The following is a 23,600-nucleotide window of genomic DNA, read 5'->3' on the forward strand; positions in this document are numbered from 1 at the left end:
GCTCAGGGACACGTTGGTTGATGTACCGCAGTGGGAATCGAACCCAAACGAATGAAGGTTGAGAACGGCAAAAACAAACACACGACTAAACTTAACTAGTTCCATTTCACAACGTTAAATACGTGTTTAAAACTGCGACCGTTGCCTTAAATAAAACTGTCACGTGATAAAAAAAAAAAAACTGCCATAGGGGCGGCCTCTGGCTCACCCAGTGGCAGCGTTCGCCCCATGTTGGCTGAGTCCTGCAGCGGCGGCAGGGTTCGGGTCCGACCTGCTGCCCTTTGGTGCGCGTCATCCCCTATCTCTCTCCCCCTTTCATATCTATCCGCTTTCTAATGAAGGGAAAAGCCCCAAAAAGTACTGCCTTCATGGTCACGTTTTGCAGTCACATGTTCAAAATGGCGACTGTGCGGCTGTATAACAGCGTTAGCTTAAACGCTTACATCTGTCATTGGAATCAACCTAGTCTGTCGTTTTGGTACGAGGGCGTGTTGGATACTGTTGTTCTCTATCGTATCAAGACTATCTCTCCACAGAGTTACATATTCCATTTGTACATTTGGCAGTTGATGTGGATATCACTTCATGACACACCACTACATGGCCCATAATAGTTCTTAAAAGGCCCGGGTGTGTATGGGTTCAGTGACTAACATTAGTCATCTTTCCATCTAATTGTCAAGCGAATTTTAAGCAAACTTTTAAAATGTTGCAAAAAAGAAAATACGAATTAGAAGCGTTTCCATCAACTGGTTTAGAGCGAATAAACTGGACTACACGAAGCGTAGTTACGTCACAAGTTGACGTTACGCGTGGCTGTAGATTACAAACCGGCTTGCTAAATCAAAGCGTTTAGAAGCTACGTTTCTTTGGCTAAATGGAGAGAGGTAGCTTTGTACAAGTCGGCCACCTGTGCAGAATCCAGAATCCAGGGTTGTGGCAGAGACATTTGGTGTCGGCGAGACAACCGTTCACCGCGGTGTGTACGCGGTGTGCAGGGCCGTACCATTCAAGCTGTTGAACCAATTCCTCAATTTACCCGACGTGGCGGAGGCACAGGCTTTAGCCCACCGCAACTCCACCACGCACCTTGTGCCACAAGTGTACGCCGCACTGGAGGGGACCCGTATCCCGATCCTTCCCCCATCCGATGGATACCGCGACTATAGTCACGCGACTGACATGTTCGCTACGTCACAACTTATTCTGCAAAGCTGTTTCCATCGCCCATTTTGCGCATCAACTCTTTTTCCGAAAAAGGCAAAAAACCACCTCAAGCGAACGTAAAAACGTTTTTGCAAGTTTGAGGAAGGTTTTTTTTCCAAATTTTACCGTTTCCATCAACCTCTTCTAATGCAATACTTCAAAATGCACATGAACATACGTTGATGGAAACACGACTACTGATTGGAACGGCCTTGCCCTGGAGAGATAGTCTCTTCCAAATGTTGACCTTGTTTTAATTGAAGCAGTCAGTCTACCGCTTCAAACCAGATCATTTCAATTCCAAAATAGAAAATAGGACTGCATAACAAACATGAAAAAAGATATTTTGAATAAGAATAACACTACATAACACTCAAAATATTTACAGTTTAAACCCACCGTGTCTTTTATGCTGCAGCATACCCCAGCCTCACTTACTTAGTCTACTCACTCACTTCATTTTAAAAGCCTATGGAAGACATTTTTGCCAGCATGGCAAGTGATGAAAATAGACTTCCTACAGGCTGAACATTGACATCCTCTAGAGCTGCAAAGTTGAATCGATTAGCTGGCAACTATTAAACAAATCGTCAACTGTTTTGATTATCGATTAATCAGTTTGAGTCAGAAAATTCTCTAATTCCAGTTGCTTAAATGTGAATATTGTTCTAGTTTCTTCTCTCCTCTGGGACAGTAAACTGAATATCTTTGTGTTGTGGACAAAACAAGACATTTGAGGATGACATCTTGGGCTTTGGGAAACACTGATCCACATTTTTCACAATTTTCAGACATTTTAGACACCAAACTACTGATCGTATAATCGATAAAAATAATCGACAATAAAAAATAATCGTTAGTTGCAGCCTTAATATCCTCAGTCAGGTCATCCATCTTTGTTACAGTCTGACTTAACCTCTTAGGTAATACTGGCCGATAAAAACACGATAGTAGTATCCTAAAAGTGTACCCTAAGTAGTAGTATCCTAAAAGTGTAACAGGTAACTTTGCTGCACGCTGTGTGCATGTGCATGTATGGCAGCTTTCAAAGGTCGGGGTCATCCCCCCTGAGGGTGTTGAACTCTTCGGGGGCAGAGTACTTGTCAGCACCATGACCAGCGGACTGCCGGAAGCCCGCTGAAATCTCATCGAAGGTGCGGCCCTTAGTCTCGGGAACCTTGAAGTATGTGAAGGTGAAGAAGCCGAGCAGCAGGACGATGAAGATGATGAAGACGTATGGGCCGCAGAGTTGCTGGGGAGGCAAAACATTTCTTTTGAATAAGGGGAACAAGCTAAAGTATGTATACAGTCAACAGTTAAGCAAGTTGACAGCATTTTTGGACTGAATATACATGTACAATCATAGACTATAAAAAAAAAAAAATAATGGACGGAGCTTCCAGGTCTGAGAAGTGAAGCCGACGCTGAAGCTCCTTAAAGCTGCATTCTCTCTAACTTCCAGCAGGGGGAGACTCCACCGGCTCCAAACAGAAGTCTGTTTCTATAGAAGTCTGTGAGAAAATGAGCCTACTTCTCTCTTCATTTATTACCTCAGTAAACATTTTCATAATGAGTTTATGGTCTCAATCGCTAGTTTCAAGTCTTCTTCAACACAGCATGATGTTCATTTAGTAAATGATGCTCCCATTTATTTTAAACCAGACGATACAGCAGGGGATGCTTTAGGACCTGTCAGTCAGGACAGAGGCTTAGCGATGCTAACCATGCTAACACTGGGGACATTAAAATAAACCTCAGTCTATTTGTAGTCTAAACTTGTTTTTGGCTGAGAGTGACCCTCTCACTGTGTGTTTTCACTTCAGCGAAGTTAATTGGAACATTTCGTCACCTAAAAATGTCTTGTTCAGTGTTATGACAACTTTTCTGGCACATTTTCTGTTCTGCCGTACATGCAGATGAACGGCGCCAGTACCCGGAGGTCCACGTTTATCCGCCAGTAAATCGCCGATTGATGACTCGCTTCAGAAGGTTTGAAAATCAACAACTTTCCCCCTTTAGCGTTTAGCTTAGCGCAACAGCATTGCAACCGTAAACAACTCTCTCCAGCTCCACCCTCTCATAAAAACAACGTCCCATCCAGTAGCAAAAAACACAAGTTGGCGACGTCCAAATTGCCAAACTCGAGGCTTCAAAGTGGCCACAAACTAACGTGTGAACTCACGGATGCTTCTTCCACTATTTTAACAGTCTTTAAGTGTACAATGTAAGTATCATTTTAAATTAAAGATGTCTTACCTCAACATACGGGAAGCCAATTCCCACTAAGAAGTTGGCAGACCAATTGGACAAACCAGCAACTGCAATGGCAGACGGCCGCGGCCCCTGGCTGAAGAGCTCCGCCACGATGAACCAGGGGATGGGGCCGGGGCCAATTTCAAAAAAGGCCACGAAACTAAAGATGGCCACAATGCTGACATAGGACATCCAACTGAGCTGGTCCTGAGAAACACAGCACACCACAGAAGCTTTCAGTCACTGCATTTAAAAAAAACCTAATGGATTTAAGACTGTGAAAGATAATCTCAAACACTTACCAACAACGCCATGGCAACAGTTAGGAAAACTGCTGAAACTGCCATTCCCATCAAACCAACGAGGTGAAGGGGTCTCCTGCCGACTCGCTCGACCACAAACAACTGCACAGAAGGAGAGAAAGTAGCTTAAAGAGAGGTGAAGGCCCTTCCCTTCCAGTGCACTACCATGGGACTTTATTTCGGAAAGAAATATGTTCGGTAGTGAACGGGGGAGAGCCTAATATTGATTTGATCCCGTTTGAATTGAGCCATGAATTACACATATGATGTTTGTCAATTTAAAAGATAATTTTGCAAGTGAAGAAAGTCTCATTTTGTCATAAAACTGTTAAAGTGTAAGACGTCATTAGCAAGACGACTTCAAAGTCTCTAAGTGACATCTCTCGGAAGCTATGATGTCTGTGTGTTTGGTACCGGGACATCTTGCTCGTTCTTTCCCTTTTCGGCTGATAAAAAGATGCTGGATCAGGTAAGATAACGTTACATGTGTTGTGGAACAGAGGTAAGCTAGTTTACGAGCTAGCGAGCAAGCCGAGCATCAAGCAAGGTGACGTATATTGGCCCTCATTTATCAACCTAACGTAGAAACCAGCGCAGATATGAGCGCAGAAATCATCTTACGACAGGCTTCACGTGTGATTCATGAAACGTTCGTATCACATCAATCAGAGTGTAAGAATGGTCGTACATTGATAAATGCAGCGGCTGGAAACAATCGACATTTAAATATCACGCCCCTATATATTCTCGGTTTTGAGGCCTCGCCCCTACAATTTACGACATATCATATATGATACGTAATCTGGCTAAGAAGTGGAACTTTTCAGAGGTGGAGATTGAAACCCTGATATCTCAGGTTCACTTGCACTTACGTTTGTAGATTTGGCAGCCTGAAAACTGGTATTAAAGGCTGTAGAAAGAATGGGGAATGGAAAGAGATCACTGATGCAGTCCACAGTGTTGCAGTCGTAAATCAGTACTCCGGCTGAAGTTTATTTAATTTATACATCCTTGACATATGTATGCTATAGTCCTAATAGTAATATACAGGCTTATATTGCAATATCTTAGGCCTATATGGTTTACCTATATTTAAATAAACACACAGTAGCGGAGTTTATGCAGTGTCTTATTTTACTTTTACTGTTTTTTTCATGAGTCAGAGCCAGGCAACAGCTGTGCTGGACCCCCACCCCCACCCTGTCTCCTGACAGCAGAGGGGCTGGAAAAACAAGCCGAAATATGTCGGTCAGTAGCAGAAATAAATCGTTCACTTGTGGCCATCAACACTTTAAAAGAGAAACGAAAACCTGAAGAATAAATAAAAATGTTGTGCAATGTCATGTTTCCTGTATTGAGTAGGCTATCATTGCCAAACATAACACTGTACCTTTTAAAAGCGAGGAATAATATCCTGTCTCATTCGTATAGCCCCCAGTTGGGGCTGTGCTGGACACTGCTCTCTGGGCATCGGGTCATCTGGCTCCAGAACCCCACAGGCTAAAACAATGTTTTCTGCCGTGTATAGTAGGGTCCCCCCCCCCGCTGATGCAAGACAGAGCCATCTTCCCTTAATCAATCCGATGGAGCGCTCCACCGTGGCCCGTGCGCGTACGTGTGCACTGTTGTACCGGCGAATAGAGGTCTTTTAAAAGAGCCAGATCTGCCATTGCTGATATGTGATCAACTGATGACTTGATCCTTCTCCTGTTAAACTTTTTATATGCTGCACCGCAAGTCCACACTGACTCGAAAACTTGGGTACACGAGTTCAGACCAGACGTGAGATTTTATAGCAGCCTATGCTCACGTTCAAATTGATAAATCCCTTGCTTTGCGTAGGAATCAGCGTACGCCCGTCCTACGCCTGTTTTAGGTCGTACGCACATTTCATAAATGAGGGCCATTGTGCGAGACGAGAGATGTAATTCAACTTCAACTTTATTTTGTCCCCGGAGGGCAATTGGTTTTGCAGCAAGGCATATAACACATGAAAAACAACATAGACATAAAATACAGAAGGAGTTGGGTGGTGACCTAAATACCAGTGGGCCAGAAGAACAACAATAGTCAACGACGCTCAAGTTGGCTTCTGATTTGCAGCGTCCGATCCTTTTGGATCGGCTTTGGCCGCGACTCTGGAAGACTTGGAGTTCAGCTTTTCTTTGAGAAAAGAACAAAGAACGGCACTGAAGTCATTCTTAAAAAAGGAAGATGTGTTCGGAGTTTTGCCGACCGGATACGGCAAAAGTTTAATCTATCAACTAGCTCCGCCCTCATACTCTGCTTCTGACTGGCTAGTAGTCCTTACCTAGGTACTATCAGGGCACGCCCTCATACTCTGCTTCTGACTGGCTAGTAGTCCTTACCTAGGTACTGTCAGGGCACGCCCTCATACTCTGCTTCTGACTGGCTAGTAGTCCTTACCTAGGTACTATCAGGGCACGCCCTCATACTCTGCTTCTGACTGGCTAGTAGTCCTTACCTAGGTACTGCTCATGTGTGACTCCCAACAAAGATGGAACAGCAGTGATAGGTCTCACTCTGTAGCTAAAACAGAGAGCTCAACACACAGGGAGAAAAGAGGAGCTAATTCATGGCTAAATTCAGACGGCATCAACACATTATTTGTCTCTTCCCCGTTCACTACAGTACATATATTTTCTGAAATAAGGTCAGATGGTGGTCCACCGGAATGGGAGGGACTCTGCCTCTCTTTCTCCTTTTATGTTTCTGGTTCTTTTGTGACTTACAGAAACCACAGTGAAGGCAGTGTTGACCACTCCTGCACCGATGGTTGCATAAACAGGCTGGGACACTCCTGCTCGCTCAAAGATCCCAGTTGAGTAGTAAAACACCTAAAGATGACACAACACCGGGAACAGTTGCTTTAGTTACAGTTACATTTGCTACAGTTTGTCTTAGTGTGTGTATACACAGGCCTTCTCGGTCAGGGTATCATTGGATAATCCGTAATTCATTTGTGTTTAAAAAAAAGAATGAAAAAAAACATATCTGTTATTTGTGTAAAAACAAAAAACAAAGAAAAACTGGTTTCTGGTGTCAAATGAAATGAATTACGGATCATTCAATGATACTCAGGCCCCTCTTCTTATGCATCTGTGGTGTAGCCAGACCTTCCTCCACGGTGCTGTGGAGATCTGGCAATGCGAGACTTGTCAGATCTCGTCCATCTGACACGGATGACTTACAGCGTTGATTCCAGACAGCTGCTGCGAGAGCTGCAGCATGATGGCAACAAAGATGGGCTGGCGGTACGCGGGGGAGCGGAACAGCTCGGGGATGGTCACCGTCTTCTCCCTCATCATCTGCTGGCTCTCCTCCTTCATCTCCTGCATGTCGTCGCTCACCTCGTCAGTGCCCCGCAGCTTCACCAGGACTGGAGGACAGGAGGTCAAGTTAGTACATCATCAGCCTGGAAAGGGATTTATAAAGCCGCCACCAGGGCTGGGAGTCACAGGTTACCTTACGATACGATACACGGCTCACGATACCGTTACTATCACGATACAGATATACTGCAATAATTAATATGTTGCTAGACAATCCTGTAATAATATATCGTGATATCGGTCTAAATATGAATAATAAATGCCCGTGAAAAGCTTAAGATCAGGTTTTCTATCTTTATTCACTGCAAGTAAAGTTTTGTGAAATGTGTGTGTGTGTGTGTGTGTGTGTGTGTGTGTGTGTGTGTGTGTGTGTGTGTGTGTGTGTGTGTGTGTGTGTGTGTGTGTGTGTGTGTGTGTGTGTGTGTGTGTATGTGTGGGCTTGTTTAACTATATTCGTGGGGTCCAAAAACCGGGAGTCCAGTATGCTTGTGGGGCCAAAATGCTAGACCCCAAAAGTTTAAAGGGCTGTTTCAGGGTTAAGACTTGGTTTTAGGATTATGGATAACGGGTCCCCACAAAGATAGTGCCACAAACCTGTGTGTGTGTGTGTGTGTGTGTGTGTGTGTGTGTGTGTGTGTGTGTGTGTGTGTGTGTGTGTGCGTGTTTATGTGTGTGTGTGTGTGTGTGTGTGTGTGTGTGCATGTGCATGCGTGTTTATGTGTGTGTGTGTGTGTGCATGCGTGCGTGTGTGTGTGTGTGTGTGTGTGTGTGTGTGTGTGTGTGTGTGTGTGTGTGTGTGTGTGTGTGTGTATGTGTGGGCTTGTTTAACTATATTCGTGGGGTCCAAAAACCGGGAGTCCAGTATGCTTGTGGGGTCCTGACAAATGCTAGACCCCAAAAGTTTAAAGGGCTGTTTCAGGGTTAAGACTTGGTTTTAGGATTATGGATAACGGGTCCCCACAAAGATAGTGCCACAAACCTGTGTGTGTGTGTGTGTGTGTGTGTGTGTGTGTGTGTGTGTGTGTGTGTGTGTGTGTGCTTGTGCGAGCATGCGTGCACGTGCGGGCGGGCGTGCATGCGTGTGTGTGTGTGTGTGTGTGTGTGTGTGTGTGCGTGTGTGCGTATGTGTGTGTGTGCGTGCATGTGTGTTTGTCTCACTACTGCGGGCTTTGCTCTCATCATTGAGGTTGATGAGGACGTATCGGGGGCTCTCGGGGCAGAGCGGCAGCAGGACACACTGCAGCACGGACGGCAGCAGAGTGAAACCCAACAGGAGCGGCCACAGGGAGGCGTTCCCCATGATGAACTCAATCCCAAAGATCTGCACAACACACAGCACACTGCTTACTCACACTGTACACACTACATTTAGTACTACCATAACACTAATATATTTCATGATTTATATATAAATTAGTCTCCACAAAAATACTTTATTAATGCCGACAAAATATTTATCATTAAATTAAATGTAAAAAGAAAATCCACATATTAATAAATGCAGCTTCACAAATGTATTTCTGATGTGCACTCAGACATTTCTTGTTTTACAGAAATGTAATATAAATTTAAGAATGTGGGAAGACGGTGATGGTTGAAACAAGTCCAACAATCACTTCCTATCTTTGTTCTACATATTTCCTGTTTGCCTCTCACTTCTGGGTTGTCACCCTGAAGAAGGCCTGTGTGCCACAATGCGTTGATGCGTATTTTTTACCTTTTGCTATGCATAAGCCGCATCAATATAATAATAAATAATTAATATTTTTTTATTTTTGTTTTATTTAACCAGGTAGGCCGTTGAGAACAGGTTCTCATTTGCAACGGCGACCTGGCCAAGACAAGCGTAGGCGTGCAAGACAACAAATAGTTTCACATACAATACAGTACAAGAACACAGAATACAATATGCTACATAAAGTGCAGAATATACTGTATGCAATGTTCATCCTACAAAAACGTATGCACACCCATTCGTATGGTATCCTACTACATTAGGCCACCGCTGGCTGGTCACATGACAACCTTTCAGGTCATGAAAAGGTGAGCACCGTGAAGTGCTCGTTGTTTCAGCAGCTGTTAAAGTTTACAGTAACAAGTTTAGCTGAAAAAAGTGAGCATCAGGCGGCACGTTTCCTGGGTGAGAATCGTGTGTTTACCCCGGGACGCGTGCTCCGCTTCGAGTTGAAAGCCATTTGCCAGCATTTGTTTGGGGGTTTGTTGAGACTCCCCTGCCACAACTTGATTTAAAAATGTTTTTTTTTTTTCAAAGGGGATTATCTGTAGCTAATCAGATACCTCCTTCCATTGCAGCCAATCACACATGTGTAGATTAGAACAGGGCCGGCCCACACAGAATCTGTGAACGCAGAATTTCCGCAGAATTTTCCACACATTTTAAACAAACTAAAACAATTTAAATATAACTTAGAATGTCGACCCATTTCCACCGCAAGCAGAAAAACAGTCCGCTACATTCTGCAGATTTTCATCCTAGATCATCGCTGAAAACTGTAAATATCTGCAGATTCTGTTTGCGTCTGGTGATCACATAGCAATACATCAGCATGGTCTGCACTTATGATTTAGAACATGAGGAGTTATTACAGTGCGTTACTTTTCGTAACTATTTGTATGAATGGTTCATGAGAACAGCCCAAACTATCAGACTATATGGAGATTTTATTTTCTCATTCTAAAGCTACTGAAGATGGGAAATGAAGAGAGCAATCATGAGTTCAAGAGTTAAGGATCCCACCTGTGCCATGAGAATGCCGATCACTACACCAAGTTGATGCAGCGTTCCTAATGCTCCGCGGAGAGACGTGGGTGAGATTTCCTCAACGTACATGGGCACAAAGCCAGTGGAGAGGCCGCAGTAGAGACCCACTATGAAACGTCCAACGATGAGCATCTCAAAGGAAGCAGCCAGCTTGGAGAAGCCCATAAACAGAGCAGCAATGAAGGCAAACACATTGGCCATGAGCATGGAGTTCCTCCTTTAGAGATAAGAAGAGTATTCATTAATGGTGTGTCATTCTTAAAGGTGTGATTTAATGTTGCTGGTCATTGGAAGAGTCATAAGGAGATTCATTCCCATCTTTATTTAAGAGTCTAGTCTTTCAACATGAGAGTATTTGGCATTGATTACCCATTCAGGTTTTTGTAACATTTTTTCCCCTTAAAACTCTGTTCTTTTTTGTTTTGACCAATTATTTCTAGTCATAGTTCCATTATCGGTAACACTTTACACTAAGCATAGACGCCGATACCATGGGTGCTCCGGAGCTCGAACACCCACGGAAAATACTGAGCACCCAGGTGTGCCAGACCGCCAGTAGGCTACATGCATTTAAAATTAAACATTGCAGTTGGTGCTAAGTGGAGCGTCTGTCATAGTGTGATTGGTTATGTCGCTGTCAGTCCCCTGCTCCATATCCTATCCACCAATCACAGCGTCTCTCGGATGAAATTGCCTCTTTAGTGACCTCCCTCCATCCTCCCACTTGCGTGCATGTGCGTTAGGTAGTCAGAGTGCGACTAAAATGGACAGATTTGTTATTAAAAAAGCAAAATCTAATGATGCAAGTGCATCAACGACATCCACCACCAGTGCAGAGAGTTCCACCAGTGCCCTGTCAGAAGCCTTGAGCACCCACAGAGGAAAACATAAATCGGCGCCTATGACAATAAGGTACACAAAAATGTAGGTAGTAACTGAGGAATGAATGAGGAATGAACGGTTAGTTAATGATTAGTTACTGATTGACTGATTCAAGCACTAATGATTAGTTACTGGTAAACAGAATGGTAGCTACTGTTAAATGCGTTACCAGTAACTAAAATTACAGTCAATCAGTAACTAATCATTAACTAACCATTCGTTACTCATTCATTCCTCATTCGTTCCTCAGTAACTACCTACATTTTTGTGTACCCTATTGTAAATTGTTACCCCATTATCTTTATTGTTACTTGCCGCTGTTATCCATTATACCCCCAACCGGCACCAGTAGATGCCCGCCCACCAAGAGCCTGGGTCTGTCCGAGGTTTCTGCCTAAAAGGAAGTTTTCCCCTCACTCGAGGTTTCTGCCTAAACGCCACTGTTGCATCAAATGCTTGCTCTTGGGCGGGCAAGCATTTGGCCGGGCAAGCAATTATTGAAATTGTAAATTATAGAGTGTGGTCTAGACCTACTCTATCAGTGTCTTGAGATAACTCTTGTTATGATTCTATACTATAAATCAAATTGAAATTGAAATGATCCCCGTCCCGTTGCAGGTGCTTTACTTTAGAACGTCCCTTGTGGGCGGTTACTCACCCGACTTTTGGAATAAAAGGACAGTTAATGTATATATAAACAAGCGTGTGGGAAAAGCGAAGACATATGAGTGCAAGCACACAGTTTGAGCAGAAGCAGAGAACATCTTAGCACAAGTAGTTTTTGAGTGTGAGGACAAAGCAGTGAGGGAAAGTATTTTTAAAATCTGAACGTGAAATCAATGAGAAATGCACTCAAATTGCAAGACCACTCTATTGAATAAAGATAGGAATTCACAGTATCTCCACAGAGTCATACCTGCCGAAACGGTTGACAAAGAGGCCGACAGAGAAGGAGCCGAACATTCCTCCTACAGAGAAGATGGCGACAGAGAGCGACCACAGAGCTGTTAAAGCGGTCTGAGGGATGGGCTCTGAAAACCTGCCGCTCCACGTCTCATTGTAGAAGCTCTCAATGATCTGAAACACAAAAACAACACACGGTAGACTCAATGTGCAAGACGAATAAAGGCAGATTAAACTTGTTTTGTTAAAGGGCTCTCAACAATGTTGGTCAGTCACTCGTTCCATAGTCTATATCCACGATGTTCCACTTCCGGGATTGCTCCGTGCCACCAGGAATTCTGCCAGATGTCCGTCCCCGTTCTCTTTTTTTCGTGTTGGCGTTCTACACTCCGATGGATTTATGAAGACTATGGTTAACTGCTCCTCAGATCTCTGCAGGGTAAATCCAGACAGCTAGCTAGACTATCTGTCCAATCTGAGTTTTCTGTTGCACGACGTACACATGTTCCACCAAAACAAGTTCCTTCCAGAGGCTATTTTGCAGAGGCACCGTGGCTCTGCCGGTGCTTAGCGACACCCAAGATGATTGTGATTGGTTTCAAGAAAACCACAGAGCGTTTTTTCCTCCTATCCCAGAATGTATCTGTGGTGTAGCCAGACCTTACTCCACAGCGCAGACTAGACAGAAAAACACTGTGGCAGCATTCACAGCATTATTCACAATATCCATGTTGGAAAATAGATAATTTGGTGGAGGAACAACACTAACCCACTATGCATTATGCGGTTCTATAGCCTACCCCCACTTTGTTTGGGATTTTCCCACATTGGGTCATTACATATTGTTATCATTATGAACTAAGTCTTAGGCAGTAGTCCACCAGCACAACATCTTAACTTGCCTGGTAAGCTTGAGCTCCTTAATCCTTAATGCCTCCAACTGCTTTATCTCATTAACCTACTCCCTGTTATTTCAGCTATATGTCAGACCCCGTCAGAGGCTTGTTAGCATGCAAAAAAACTAAAATCCCTGCTCGGACTTAAACAGGTGACATGCAACATTGCTAACAATGTTGCATGTCACCTGTCACCTGTCACCTGCGTTTCCAACACCTCCTTTTAAAAGCATATTTTCTCTGTTGTCTTTAACAACAAAAAATCAACAATAACACGTATCACATCCTTTGTAATTGAATAATGTGTATGGAAAAAAGCCTCTGTGGAAACCATAGAGTGTATATAAAGAATTAGTCTCGCATTGCCAGACCCTCCTCCACAGCACTGCGAAGGAGGGTCTGGCTAGTCCAACCAGCATTCTGGGATGGGAGTGAAACGTGCTCTGGTTTATTGGCATTTCTTGAAACCAATCACAATCGTCTTGAGCGGCGCTAAGCGCCGGACGGAGCCACGGTGCCTCTGCTAAATAGTCTCAGGAAGGAACTTGTTTTGGTGGAACGTGTGTACGTTCAAAAGGTGTTTTAGTCGTGCTACAGAAAACGTTATATATATATATATATATATATATATATATATATATATATATATATAACGTTTTCTATATATATCAATATATAGACTACATCCTTTGTATAATAATAATTTACGTGTAAAAAGTCTCTGTACAAAAAATGGACAGCATCTGTGATGTCACCATTGGTTTGTGGACTGCCATATTGAAGCTTTGAGTTTGCAGTTTGGCTGTCGCCATCTTGGTATTTTGGAGCCAGATATGACCATGTTTGGATAAAAGGGTGGAGCTAGTGAGAATGATTCATCTAAGCCAGTGTTGTTTATGGTTTCAACGGTGCTAATTTAAACACTAAAAGAGGTAAAGTTGTCAATTTTCAAGCCTTCTGAAGCGAGTCATGCAGCGGAGATTTACCGGCGGATAAACACAGACCTCTGGGTACTGGAGCCGTTCATCTGCATGTACAGCAGGACAGAAAATCAGCAAACTTCCCCATAAGTTACCAGCTAACGCTAGCGGTAGCTAGCTAGCTTGGTTGGCAGAACGCTAAACAAGACATTTTTAGGCGACCAAAACGTTACAAATAACTTTGCCACACAGTGAGAGGGTCAAAGTTTAAGAAAACACGGTCAACAACCAAAAATACAAGTTGAGGTCTATTTTAGTGTGCATATTGCCATGGTTAGCATTGCTAAGTTTAGCTTAGAGCAGCACCGTTGCAACCATACACAACACAGGCATGGCCGCGTCATCCTCCACAGCTCCGCCCTCTCTTCAAAAACTGTCATGTCCGGTTTCAAAAAACCAAGATGGCAACACCCAAACTCAAGGCTTTAAAATGTCAGTCCGCAAACCAATGGGTGACTTTACGGAGGCTACGTCCAATTATTATTTTTACTGTCTATGGTTTTGGTGTCCTAACATTATTATTGAGAGTGTGAAAACCAATTTAATCATAATGGATGATTTGCTAGATTATATTACTTTATATAAATGAAGCAAATAACCTTTGTATTACTTTCATATGCTTGCTTTTTTCTATATGTTTGTTTTGTTTTTGTTTTGTTGCTGTTCTGAAACTATGCCCTTGTTCTTAGCAGAAGCAAATCTAGGTTTCTGAGTGTGTGCCCAAGCATTTCGTCTTTATATTTTCACAATGAAATCTAAAGTTTGAGATGGATCTTTTCAGTCAAGGTGAACTAAATCAGTTCTGGAAATAAATGCTGGGATGGTGAAGCCATTAAATGTACCACCTGGATTCAGCTTTTACCTGAAAATACCTTCCATTACCACTAGTTCATGTTATGGTATTCCTCTCCCACTTTCATCATTATTCTCACACATTTCTTTATGTATTTTTGAAAATGAAATACTCACATTCTGAGGAGCATTGATTACACCAGTATTGTAGCCAAACTGGAGAGAGCCAATCACAGCTGTGCCGACAGCCATCATCAGCTGGGGTGTCACCTGTTGTTAAGACAGAGAAACAAAGATTTAACATTACATGTCATTTACATTACATTAAATTACATTACATTACATGTCGTTTAGCTGACGCTTTTATCCAAAGCAACTTCCAATTAATGCTTTCAACCTTGAAGGTGCAAACTCCAGACAACTAGTAGTAAGTGCAAGTACATTAGCTTTAGATAAGCAAAACTACAAAGAGCCATATGAAAGTGCAGCTTTAAGAATATATATATATATAGTTTAATCTACAGCAATGCATCATGGTCTATAACAGGGGTGTCAAACTAAGGATGCACTGGAAAATAAGAATCACATCCAGGGCCTGGATGTCTGACTGATATGTTTTTTATTTAAGAGAAAAAAAATAAAGTCTTCTCACTTACAGTTTGGTCGACATAAAGCCCTAAAAAGTCAGCAAAAAAGTAACTTAGTCATCATAGAAAACAATTACCAAAAAAGGCCCAAAAAAACATTAAACAAGCGCCAAAAAAAACGTTGAAAAATCGTCAAAAAAAGCATCATCAAAAGTGCCAAAAACGTCAAAAAAGTGACAACATCTAAGTGGCCCAAAAATGATTGGAAACCCAAATTGATATGCGGGCCTGGTTAAAATCTGCAAGGGGCCAGATCTGGCCCACGGGCCTTGAGTTTGACACATGTGGTCTATGAGATCATCATATGTTTGTAGTGTCGCTGTCCTGTAAGAACCACATATCTCTAAAAACTTTTAAAACTTTTCATGTCAGAAAATCTGTTTTCAGCTTTGTGACGATGCATCTTTCAGCTGATCCAAAACACATAAAGGAATGCTTCATCAGTTTATCGCAAACATTCAACATCAACACATCTAGAGGACAGGAAGGGAATGGAAAACAACGGTAGCGAGTAGTAGAAACACCGTAAATCCATTTGGGGTGGTGAATTGGTCAAATAACATAGGAATTTCACCCAGGAGACCGGGATTCATATCCTGGGTGTGACTTACACATACATTTTGTAACCCCATCCATGATCTTTCCCTAACCCTAACTAACATTGAGAAATGACACAAAGGGTCATAATATGACCGCGGATGGGATTATATTGGAATTATTTAAATAAGAAAACCTGCGTCGGACTGAGACGCTAAAGGAGACTTTTTGCGTGAGTAACTAACGCCAAAGGCCCCTGACCCAGCATCCCGTTCTCACCCCCAACTTGTAAAAACATGACGCTTGGTCAGTGTCTCTCAGTGTCAGATACCGACACAAAAATCAGCCTTTAGCGTTTGTATGGATCGCACCGGGCAGAGCAGCAGCTCGATCGCGGCGCTGTAAGACGACGTAGTATTAAGAGAGACAACGGTAGCGAGTATTATGGAAAAAATCCACGTAAGAAGGCAGGTTGGGGGGGTGCATGGGTCAAACAACACAGGACTTTCACCCAGAAGACCAGGGTTCATGTCCCGTTCTTGTCCCGCGTGTCACTGAAACCTACATCCCAACCCAGAGCGTCAAAAAGTGATGCCAAGAGTCCTGAAGAACGGGTCTAAATGTGACGCTAAAAGAGACTTTTTGCATCATTAACAAACACCAAAGGCCCCTGACCAAGCGTTCATTGGGGTCCATTGTTTCACAATCCATCCATGCTGTCAGTTCAGCATCAAAGACAGAGTAGTTTGGAACCCATTGACATATTAAATTAAACACGGGCAATAAATCTACCTCTGAGCTCAAATGATTAATTAGACAGGCTGAGTGGATTGGCCATGTTGTTGTTCGGAATGAAAGAAGCCAAGAGGTTCAACGTAGGTGAATGCCACAAAGTTAGCTGTGTAGCTATACTTAGCAACATGAAAATAGGCTTTCAAGTCCGCTGTGGTGCTTTCATTGCACAGAAGAATGAAAACATACACACAGGAGAAAAGTCTCTCACACTACACACTAAAGCACACTAAGCAGGCTCAGGCGTGAAAATCCGTACTTGTAACTCAAAGCTTGTGCTTGTAACTTCAGTAACGCAGATGGGAAATGTGTCCATTTCTCAGACTTTGTTGAAAATATTCCTCCACAAATTACAATGACACATGCACAAAATAATTCTACGGCTACAAAACGTTTTTACCAACCCGTTCTCACTCTCACTCTAACTTTGGACAGTGGCTGTCAGCGTCTGAAGCGACGAAAAAGGCGTCCTTCAGCGTGTTTGTAGAACGTACCGGGGAGAGCAGGCAGCTACACGGGGTTTAGTGAGTCATATGTAAGGCCGAAATTCCACGTAGGGAGGTTGGTCGGGGGGGTCCCGCTTGTCACGTTTCCTAAAGTCGCTTTCTTCTTTAACCGTCCCATTATTCCCGCGTGTCACGGAAACGTAAGCCCACCCACGACCTTTTCCTTAACATAACTGCGTCAAAAGTGAAGCCAATAGCCCCGACCAAGCGCGTTTAGTTAAAGCGCGTTACATGGCGCTAAAGAAGACTTTTAGCGTCAATAACAACGACAAAGGCAGCTGACCAAGCGTCCATATTTTACGAGATGGGAGTGAGAATCTGTTTTTACACACACGCACAAACTAATGCTACGGCTACAACACATTTTTACACGCCCTTATTGGATTCCGTAGATTTGAGCATGTGATGTTTTCACACTGGACACAAACTTCAGGCCAAACTTACGATGGTTTAAAAAAAGGTATTTAAAAAAAAAAAAAGTACAATTTTGCTATCATGACAATGCTTTGCGTCAGTATTTCCATGTTCTGCTTCTCTATACTTCTTCACTACATTTAAAAAGGTAATATTGTACTTTTTACTCCTCTACATGTATTTGAGGGACACACCCGTCTACCTGTTGTCTACATTAATATTTCACGACTCTACCGGAGTTTTCCAAACCATTAAAAGGCTTCGGTGCAGCACTTAAAGCAGTTTGGCCGAAGGAATGTAACTAAATGACTTTTCTCACATCTAATGATTGTAGTTGAACTTCTATAGCAAGTTTTGTCTTTAACTTTTTTGAGGGTTAGTTATTTATTATCTGCTCTAGTATGTTGTCTGTAACGTTTAAGACACAGATATGGTAACGGTCCAAAATCATGTGCAATTGCATATTTCTTTAAATAGAAAAACGTAATATTTTTTTGAGGGAGGACCCCCTAAACCCCTCACCAAATACTAGGGCTGGGTGTAGTTCTATTATTTTGAAAGGACATTTACGGTAATCAAGGCACCTGAAGTAAAGTAATATCATCTGTTCACCTGTTCTGTTTTTTTGTGACTAAGAGAGGTGGTGAAAGGGGGAAGTCTCATTTTTTGCTGACTGCTGTTCTCACGCTTGTTTTACGATTTTCTAAGTACTGTTTATGACTTTTGGACACAACTTCGTATGCCAGTAACACAAGCATGGGATGTATTGGAAGCAGAACCTTGTTTGTGTTAGTGTAAATAAACTGGAATCCGTGATCATTAAGCGCGTCTGGCAAGTTATTCCCCTACTAAGCCTCTCTGCGGCTAAAATTAAAGTCTCGGATTGCCGCCTACACTGGGTTGGAATAATCATTTCTCCAATTAAAATGGATCTTTGTTTGAGTGATCTGATATTCAATAATAAAATCCAGAAATCGATCGTTTAATAAATGCCTTGAATGCCTCCACTCGCCATTCACCAGAAGTGTATATATTTGCGTGCTTTGGTTTAGTGTTCTGCCCCTTTAAAACATGTGCGCGGTTGTTTTTAAGGGGAATGACGCACGTTACGGTCTTCCCAGTTTAACTTACCAGTGTAAGTGGGAGGTTTATGTTTATAACACTTTGACATAACAGATTGTTCACTTTTTCCATTATGTTGATGTTTATTGTATGTACCTAGAGATGGTTAACTATGGACGAAGATTGCAATTGTTGATTTACCTGATTTACCTGTAAGCCATGTTGCTAGCTAAATAAGCTGTGTGTATTTGTGTGTGTTTCCATATATCTCGTGTCATCATTTCCATGGATGAATATTCAAGAACAGTCCAGTGACTGCACTGTTTCTCTATTACCCATAGGCGTAATTTACAGGGCTGATGCACCCCCAAAAAACCCCCAATTATAAAAAACCTATTATAAGACATTTGCACCATAACTTGATTCAGAAAAGACACAAATTGTTGCAGCCAGAATGTATTTCTATTTTGCTCAAGAGATCTCAAACCGCCCCACCCCCCCGATGTTGAACCCACAGTTATGCCCAGTATTGCCAAAATAAAAACTACTCAACAGGGAATACCGGCATATGGCTGTCACTCACTATGACTTTATCCAATATATTGTCAGAGGGTGCTGTTTTAACCTGCCACGCAAAACGTGAGAAACTAGACGTCAACCTTTGTCAGAAGAGCGTCATGCCTCCTTTCCACAACTATTCAGTTTTTTAACATTGTCATGATGACGCAGCAGCAGTTACCTGGCCGCTGCACTCCATCCCGGCTGCCTGGATCACTCAAACTCCAGACTTCACTTCACAAAATCTGGATCGTTAGTAATCCGTCAGGTCAGTATATCTTATATACTCAACAAAAGCATGTCGGCGTGATCTGCTATCTGCTCTATCGTTCACTCCAACCTCGATGTAAACAAATCTTACTCAGTTTCTCCCTCCGTTTACCTGCTGCCCTAAGCAGCTTAATGACGTCAGCACTAAGTGGATCTTGATGTGCTGCCGTGCCTCCAGAGGAGTAGGAGAATCACTCACGCTGATTGGCTGAGAGGAAAACACATCAAGACCAACACAGGTATTATCACAGTGGTAACAACTCAATTCTTTAAACTGGATTTTCACACAAAGCCCCAACAAAAAGCCAAGCCCACTAAATCAATATGGTCGTTCCACCAATCGGTCCCAAAACGTCCCAGTTAGAGAGGAAACGCCCTAAACATATTCTTTGTAAATCTTTACAATCATTCCCCGAAAGAACCAAGCAGGTCTGCCTTGTTGCACCGTCCAAATGTTCTTCAAAACGTGTTATTTTCAGCGTGTAGCTCACTAGCTGGAAGTTTGTTGTTGTGTCCTAAAGCGAGTTTAACGATCCAACGTGTGGGAATCTCTCCCATCTAGCGTTGAGATCATATATCACAATCGACTCTCTCGCACCACGCAGTTCAAAGTACATGTTACAGCTACGGTAGCCTTCACGCTTCAAAAAGCCAAGATGTCATCCGCGTCTTCATCCAGCTTTCCCTCCGGCGATCAGGTCCGTTCTTTTTCTGGGCGAAGAAGAAGACTCCTTTTCCTGAATTTTGGATTTTTGAATAAGATTTTGAGAATGAACTAAAAACGTTACACACTGGGACTTTAAGAATGGACGAACACACAGAGAGAGGAAGATGAGGGACGTCAGGTAATCATCCTGGAAATGTACTTCCGTTGATCCAGGCTAACATTTTGGTATGAGGTTTTCACCCCAGTGCTATTTACACATGTACACAAAAATGTCAAGTCAGAGGCCCCTGACTCAATCTTACATCACCATACAAACTTTCTAAAGCTGTGTGTGTGTGTGTGTGTGTGTGTGTCTGTTTGTCTGTCTGTCTGTGTGTGTGTGTCTGTGTGTGTGTGTGTGTGTGTGTGTGTGTGTGTGTGTGTGTGTGTGTGTGTGTGTGTCTGTCTGTGTGTCTGTCTGTCTGTGTCTGTGTGTGTGTGTGTGTGTGTGTGTGTGTGTGTGTGTGTGTGTGTGTGTGTGTGTGTGTGTGTGTGTGTGTCTGTCTGTGTGTCTGTCTGTCTGTCTGTCTGTGTGTGTGTGTGTGTGTGTGTGTGAGTCTGTCTGTCTGTTTGTCTGTGTGTGTGTGTGTGTGTGTGTGTGTGTGTGTGTGTGTGTGTGTGTGTGTGTGTGTGTGTGTCTGTCTGTCTGTCTGTCTGTCTGTGTGTGTGTGTGTGTGTGTGTGTGTGAGTCTGTCTGTCTGTTTGTCTGTGTGTGTGTGTGTGTGTGTGTGTGTGTGTGTGTGTGTGTGTGTGTGTGTGTGTGTGTGTGTGTGTGTGTGTGTGTGTGTGTGTGTGCAGTCCCTAATGTTGGTCCAGGTAAGAGGCTGATGGTCTCTCTCACTAATCCTTTGAGCACAGGAGTTATTTATACATCTTCTCAGTGGAGACTGTCTCCATGCCAACATGCTTGACATGTGAGCTGATGTTGTGGCCACTTATTAACACAAACTATACAAGCGTGGGTTCTTTATCCTAAAGGCCTATGAGCATAAAAGTGCTGAAGAGATTTATTCTGCCAGGGGGCTCCAGACAAGGGCATCATTTTGGTTTCAACACACCAACATTGAGAGCACACACACACACACACACACACACACACACACACACACACACACACACACACACACACACAGAGAGAGACAGACAGACAGACACACACTTCATAGAGTGAATTAACACACTCAGCTGAAAGTGTGTTCCTGTGTGGAAACAATACACCAAAATAACCATGGGAATGTGTGTCTCCTGGACCATGTGTCGTTTTAAACGGCTCCGCTCAGAGACTTCGGGGAAAAGCTGGTTTATATATTTACCTTTCTGTGGAACATTTCCATATTGATCTAATCGAGCTAGCTTTTTCCAGTTTGCTTCCAATGCAGAGCGGCCCACCGGCAGCAGCCAGGTTCTTATGTAACCGTGTGCTGATCACCTCAACATATTTCCACTGTCTGTCACCACAACTCAGAGGCAGGCAGTGGGAAGTGTCAGGGTCAGGGGCAAGAGCGTTTGAAACATGGGAACAATTCAATAGGCCCAGTGTGTGCAGTATGAGCAGGCCATAGGTGCCGAGTGATTTCCCCACAGAGCAATCCATCACCAGAGCCCTGAGAGAAAGCCACAGTTGCCTTGTTTTCTTTTTGGAAAGGAAGAGGAGTGTCTCTACATGTGACATCACAAGAAACTTGAAACCGTCATTTTCAGCAAGCAGCCCTCCCAACTTACTGCCCGCTCCCACATTTGCTCCCCTCTCCCCAATCTCTCCCTGAGGCGCTCTGTGCTGCAGAAACAGGCCAGTGTTGGTATCCTCTCAGCCCCAAACAATCCCTCTGATCCCAGGAACTTCAACACACAGGCCCCCCTCCCCCTCCCCACACACCTCTGCTTCAGAAAGTCACCCGGGTCTGTTTTCTGGAGGCATACCGGTAAGTCACTCCATTCTTCTGGCTGAGTTGGAGCTACTTTGCTGCCACGTGGTTTGGCTTTTTGAGGAGGTCTGCTCAGGAAAGGGTGAAGACCTGCAGCAGAAGCGCTGAGCTTTGTTACAAGAGGCTTTGATTTTGAAAGGTTTGTCAGACTCATTTATCTAGTTCTTTTGCTCAGGTTATGCAGCTGTGCTCCAGATGTGGAACAATTACAGTGGCTTCCTACTCAAAGTTAATTAACATTCTATAAATAAATTCATTTTAAGTTTTTCCAGATGGATTAATAATGATTTGTTGACTTTGGTAACGTGCAAAAAGATCTTTTGCGCCACAGAGAGGTTGCTTGGTTTAGATTATGTCCGTTATTGTTACACCATTTCATCACATTTTCCATTTTAAATGGTCAACGGCGAGACTTGATGCATAGGTTATTCAGATTTTTTTGTGGGGTTAAATGAAGAAAAACAGATTACGGGCAAGTGATTTAATGCTTAAACAGCTGGCTCCATATGCATTTCTCTATTTATTCTGATGACTGTTCGGTTCTCAGGCCTTCTTCAAATCAACAACTGTTGACCAGCTCATGACAGCCCTTGGTGTGCGTTACTTTTTTATATTATATAAGTGATTTAATGCTCTCATGACGTGACAGCTGTATGCTAACTCGGCCTACTACACATAGATGTAAAAAAAATGTACAACTCAGGAAAAATACACGTAAAAAACATTGCTGGTGTTGAGGTAAACATGGAGATGCTTGACATCATACTGTAGAAGAGTAAATGTTAATGTGCTGCACATAAAAAACAAAAAGAAAAAAACACATGTAAAGGTAACAGTATTATATAAGCTGCAAATCTACTCATTCCATGCTTGAAAAATAGGGCAGGGCCTCATTCAGGCACACATTGTACACTTTCCATTCCCTCTTACCTCACTGTGTGGCATACTCTATATCTGTCCTGGAGGAATTTGCGTCTGTGTAAACAGTAACGTCTGTGTTAAAGGCTTGCATTTTCTTTCTGTAAGCTTATACAGATGTTCCAAAAGACTATGAATCATGTCAGAAAAGCATTTTGAACATGTAAGCTATACTAACACAGACATGAGGTTGGTATCTGGACATCTTACTCTCAAAAAGAAAAGCAAGGGAACTCCCAAAATGTCAAACTATTCCTTTATGTTTTCTCAACAAATAGCATCTATTAAGTTTGGGTGTATTTAGGGTGTTACACCAGCTGTTTGGTTTTTTATTCTGGAGAGATTTGGTTAAACCCTCATATGGTGTAAAGTTAAAATCATTTGCACCCAGTTTGGCTTTGGTTTTTGTTGCATAAATGATGCTTGAAGATTTGATTCCCAATGACCTTAAGCACGTGCTACAGTACAGAGTCTAAGATAGTTTGTATTTACGTGAAAGCATTGGCCCAAAAGCATTGGCATAGAATCTCTTGAATCTGATTGGTGCACAGGATGGGTGGGTGTACCTGCATCACAAGAAGACAGTATCAGGGGAACAGGCGCACGGGACATTGTCCTACATGGTTATACAGATTTACAAAATATAAAAAGCAGATTCAAAACATCTGATACATCAAATGCATCATTCATCCAAACTCAGGTTTTATGATGTGATCACAGTTAGGAATGTAGAGCCCCAATCTGGCTAAATATATATATATATATTTAGGTTTTTTGCTGAAACAATGGATCCGTCTTCCAGGGACGGAGCCAGGCGGTAGGGTTAGGTTGGGGTTCAAACGCAGCGCCCGTGATTGGCGCTACGAGGGGCACGGGCACAAGGGAACCACTGATGTGGGAATACACTTTAAAACCT

At 42.9% G+C, this 23,600-nt stretch overlaps 2 protein-coding genes across 4 annotated transcripts in view; one reads left to right on the forward strand and one right to left on the reverse strand.

The window, feature by feature from the left end:
* Positions 1-358: 358 nt before the first annotated feature.
* Positions 359-16,229, reverse strand: LOC144520443 (solute carrier family 2, facilitated glucose transporter member 1-like). The gene is made up of 10 exons (XM_078254150.1): positions 16,209-16,229; positions 14,527-14,619; positions 11,695-11,855; positions 9,873-10,113; positions 8,273-8,435; positions 6,974-7,161; positions 6,515-6,619; positions 3,762-3,863; positions 3,463-3,666; positions 359-2,458 (listed from the first exon to the last, which is right to left on the reverse strand). The coding sequence occupies exons 1-10, from the start codon at positions 16,227-16,229 to the stop codon at positions 2,252-2,254; spliced, it is 1,485 nt and encodes a 494-aa protein (XP_078110276.1). The 3' UTR covers positions 359-2,251.
* Positions 16,230-19,056: 2,827 nt separating this feature from the next.
* The window catches only part of slc38a5b (solute carrier family 38 member 5b), a 32,265-nt gene continuing 27,721 nt past the window's right edge, over positions 19,057-23,600 (forward strand). Inside the window, exon 1 of one of the 3 annotated variants that reach the window (XM_078254153.1) lies at positions 19,057-19,133. The gene's annotated coding sequence lies outside the window, so the exon portion shown is untranslated. The other 2 variants (XM_078254151.1, XM_078254152.1) reach the window with 2 other exon arrangements.

Source organism: Sander vitreus, chromosome 7 (assembly GCF_031162955.1).
Source record: "Sander vitreus isolate 19-12246 chromosome 7, sanVit1, whole genome shotgun sequence".
NCBI classification, from domain to species: Eukaryota; Metazoa; Chordata; class Actinopteri; order Perciformes; family Percidae; genus Sander; species Sander vitreus.

What these genes read in the sequence shown, in the direction of transcription:
- LOC144520443 (XM_078254150.1), bottom strand. Translation starts at nt 16,229, where the DNA reads ATGGACCCCAATGAACGCTTG. An exon ending in TGAGAGCAAAGCCCGCAGTA is followed by an intron (nt 7,162 to 8,272) that starts GTGAGACAAACA and finishes CCTGTCCTCCAG; the next exon opens with TCCTGGTGAAGCTGCGGGGC. An exon ending in TTGGCTTCCCGTATGTTGAG is followed by an intron (nt 2,459 to 3,462) that starts GTAAGACATCTT and finishes TTGCCTCCCCAG; the next exon opens with CAACTCTGCGGCCCATACGT.